This window comes from Nicotiana tomentosiformis, chromosome 1 (assembly GCF_000390325.3).
Source record: "Nicotiana tomentosiformis chromosome 1, ASM39032v3, whole genome shotgun sequence".
NCBI classification, from domain to species: domain Eukaryota; kingdom Viridiplantae; phylum Streptophyta; class Magnoliopsida; order Solanales; family Solanaceae; genus Nicotiana; species Nicotiana tomentosiformis.
In genome coordinates, this window is record NC_090812.1 from 61255127 (window position 1) to 61259248 (window position 4122).

General features: G+C 32.8%; 2 protein-coding genes across 2 annotated transcripts; both read right to left on the reverse strand.

Annotated features, from left to right (window-relative positions):
* Window positions 1-973: 973 nt before the first annotated feature.
* Window positions 974-1393, reverse strand: LOC104115645 (agamous-like MADS-box protein AGL62). The gene has a single exon (XM_009626347.1). It carries the CDS (start codon window positions 1391-1393, stop codon window positions 974-976), a length of 420 nt encoding a protein of 139 aa, XP_009624642.1.
* Window positions 1394-1876: 483 nt separating this feature from the next.
* Window positions 1877-2536, reverse strand: LOC104115726 (agamous-like MADS-box protein AGL62). Its single transcript, XM_009626446.3, has one exon. It carries the CDS (start codon window positions 2534-2536, stop codon window positions 1877-1879), a length of 660 nt encoding a protein of 219 aa, XP_009624741.1.
* Window positions 2537-4122: the final 1586 nt, after the last annotated feature.

Sequence of the window (4122 nt, forward strand, 5' to 3'; positions counted from 1 at the left end):
CTTATAGCAAACACCAACAAGCGAGGTACTCGTTAGCTTTAGTTAATAAAAAGAGGGAAACTAGAAAAGAATTAAAACAATCCAGCTGAATCAAATCCAAAGTTATGGTTATGAAGATTATTTGAAGCAACCATGTTTTGAGCTGGCTTAATATCATAGCTGTCAAAAATTCCATTACCATTAACACCAAAATAAGAAGAAGAGTTAGCAGTAGTCTCAACCATAAACTTGCTTGCTTGATTTGTCACATTCTTTTTTAAAACCTCCATGGATTCCTTTAATTGTTCAAGTTCATGCAAACCAAGTTAACTTATAGGAGCTTCCCACCAATATTGATTTTGACTAGTTTCCCTCATTTGATCAAATGATTCTCCTCTTTTCTTCTCAATTTCAAGCTCAGCAAGAATCTGAGTTAATTACAAATTGAGCTCACGAACACTAGCATTTCGATGGGCATCAACAAGATGAAGCGATGAATTAGAAACCTCCATTGAATCCTTAAGCGTTTTATTTGGTTTATTACTTAAGCTTATATGATTGTAATAACAACAATATATTTTATTATTATGCTTACAAGAAAATGTATGCATCTTTTCCCCATAATAATCATTTTACATGGTAAGAATGCTTGATATATGTTCTTTTAGAGAAATTGTTAGACGGATATATATTATTTATAAGAATTAGGGAAGGTAAAACTCATGAACTTCACACTAAGAAATAAAGACATGATTTCTTAATAAAAAGCAATAGATAGGTAATGGCTGGGGAAGTAATAACATGATAATAGCAATAAATGGATTGCAAAATATTAACAATTACTAACATATTGATTTATAAGGGCAACTGTTTGTTGTTGCTCATATATAGGCAATCAATACACAAAGTGAGAACTTGAAAAACTTATAGCAAACACCAACAAGCGAGGTACTCGTTAGCTTTAGTTAATAAAAAGAGGGAAACTAGAAAAGAATTAAAACAATCCAGCTGAATCAAAACCAAAGTTATGGTTATGAAGATTATTTGAAGCAACCATGTTTTGAGCTGGCTTAATATCATAGCTGTCAAAAATCCCATTACCATTAACACCAAAATAAGAAGAAGAGTTAGCAGTAGTCTCAACCATAAACTTGCTTGCTTGATTTGTCACATTCTTTTTTAACACCTCCATGGATTCCTTTAATTGTTCAAGTTCATGCAAACCAAGTTGACTTATAGGAGCTTCCCACCAATATTGACTTTGACTAGTTTCCCTCATTTGATCAAGTGATTCTCCTCTTTTCTTCTCAATTTCAAGCTCAGCAAGAATCTGAGTTAATTGCAAATTGAGCTCACGAACACTAGCATTTCGATGGGCATCAACAAGATGAAGCGATGAATTAGAAACCTCCATTGAATCCTTAAGCGTTTTATTTGGTTTATTACTTAAGCTTATATGATTGTAATAACAACAATATATTTTATTATTATGCTTACAAGAAAATGTATGCATCTTTTCCCCATAATAATCATTTTACATGGTAAGAATGCTTGATATATGTTCTTTTAGAGAAATTGTTAGACGGATATATATTATTTATAAGAATTAGGGAAGGTAAAACTCATGAACTTCACACTAAAGAAATAAAGACATGATTTCTTAATAAAAAGCAATAGATAGGTAATGGCTGGGGAAGTAATAACATGATAATAGCAATAAATGGATTGCAAAATATTAACAATTACTAACATATTGATTTATAAGGGCAACCATTTGTTGTTGCTCATATATAGGCAATCAATACACAAACTGAGAACTTGAAAAACTTATAGTAAAGACCAATAAGTGAGGTACTCATTGGCTTTAGTTAATAAAAAGAGGGAAACTAAAAAAAAATTAAAATAATCCAGCTGAATCAACACCAAAGTTATGGTTATGAAGATTATTTGAAGCAACCATATTTTGAGCTGGCTTGATATCATAGCTGTCAAAAATCCAATTACCATTAACACGAAAATAAGAAGAAGAGTTAGCAGTAGTCTCAACCATAAACTTGCTTGCTTGATTTGTCACATTCTTTTTTAAAACCACCATTGAATCAGTTAGTTGTTCAAGTTCATGCAAAGTAAGTTTACTTATAGGAGCTTCCCAACAATATTGACTTTGACTAGTTTTTCTCATTTCATCAAGTGATTCTCCTCTTTTCTTCTCAACTTCAAGCTCAGCAAGAATCTGAGTTAATTGCAAATTGAGCTCATGAACACTAGCATTTTGATGAGCCTCAACAAGATGAGGTGATGAATTAGAAATTGGATTATGATTTCTTGACAGGAATCTATCGATAATGGACTCAACATTAAGGTGACCAAAAGATAAAACTTTTCTTACAGGAAAAAAAACTATGATAGCTATTTCAACACCACAAAGTATGCATAGTTCGCTAGCTTTTTTGAAAAGACCAGAACGACGTTTTAAGAAGGTAACTTGAAGATGATTTTTAACCTCTATTTTGGCAATTTTGATCTTTTGACGACCAATGCTAGGTTTCTTTGCCATGGCTGAAACTAAAGAATATTAGAGATAATTCTTGTGGTTTTTGATTTTACATTCATAGTAAAAAATATGGACTATTTAAAGGTGATTTGGAGTACTCTCGTACTTGCTATCTTTTAAATGATTTTACTATTGTTTTTATGTAATGTGTTGATTTGGGAGTTAGAAAATCTTATCCTTTTAATGGATTGATAATATGATACTCAATACACCCTTGTAACGATCCGACCGGTCGTTTTGAGTATTACAATCCCGTTCTCCCATTTACTGCTCAATTTATGCTTTACATTAGTTATGTGACTTGCCGGGGGTAATTGGTTCAGGTCCGGTGAGGTTTTGGAATGATTTGGAACACTTAGTTCTAAGGTTTAGAATTTAAGTTGAAAGGTTGACTAGATGTTGACTTATGTGTAATGACCCCGAATAAATTTTGCTAAGGAGATTAAAGTTTTGTGGTGCCGAGATAGATCAATTAGTACAATGCACCGATGTATAAAGGAAATATTTTTTCCTGGAAAAGGGTCATTTCTGCGTCCATTATGCGGTCGGCGAATCACTCTGCGGACCGCATAATGGTCGCATAGTGGAAGAGGAGAGGGGCAAGATTTGAGAAAAATCTGCGGTGCATTATGTGACCGCAGAAGAGGTATGCGGTTCGCTTAATGATCGCAGACCGAGTCAGTCACGCCCAATTTTGGAGGCCAAATTATGCAGTCGATATGCGGACCGCATACATGTTATGCGATCGCATAACTACGTCGGGGCTTCCATTCTTTCTAATTTTTGACCCGATCCAACTTCGATTTATAGCCTTTGAAGCTCGTTTTTGAGCCAAAATCTGACATTTTTAGAGAGAAGGGAGAGTGTTCTAGAGAGAGAAAGAAGCTCAAGTATTTTGTTCATCAAGATCTTGTTCAAGTTTTGAAATCCAACAAGGAAATATCACAAGATCTTCACCTAAGAGGTAAGGTTCTAAACCCTAGTCTTCAATTTCGAGTTTGAGTAAAGATGGGTAATTAAGAGCATGATTCATGGGTGTTAGAGTATTAATTATACATAGACATACCAATAAGGTTTGTTGTCACGACCCAAAATCCCACCACAGGCGTCGTGATGACACCTAGTCTCTAAGACTAGATAAGCCGATTTCAATTACATTTTGAAGCCATTTGTTTTTGAATTAAATAAGTAATCAAAACTAACTAGTAAGTATCAAGACTAACCTCAGTGGAGTAGAGATAAGGTACAGTCAAGACACTAACTAGTCTAATAGCCTATGCAATATAATATACAAAATAATAGATAACAATAAGGGCAACATAAAAACGACCAGTGATATACACAGCAAGATAATAAGAACACCATTAATAAATACAATTACACCCAATTAAATCAAGTCGTTCAAATAAATGTCTTTCACATATAATTCTTCCATATAACTCTCTTTCAAATATAATTTTCTCAAATAATTATCTTTCAAATATAATTCTTTCAATAAATCTCTTCAAATATAATTTTCTCAAATAAATATCTTTCAAATACAATTCTTTCATATAATACTTTTTAAATAAAAATCCCTCTAAATAAAT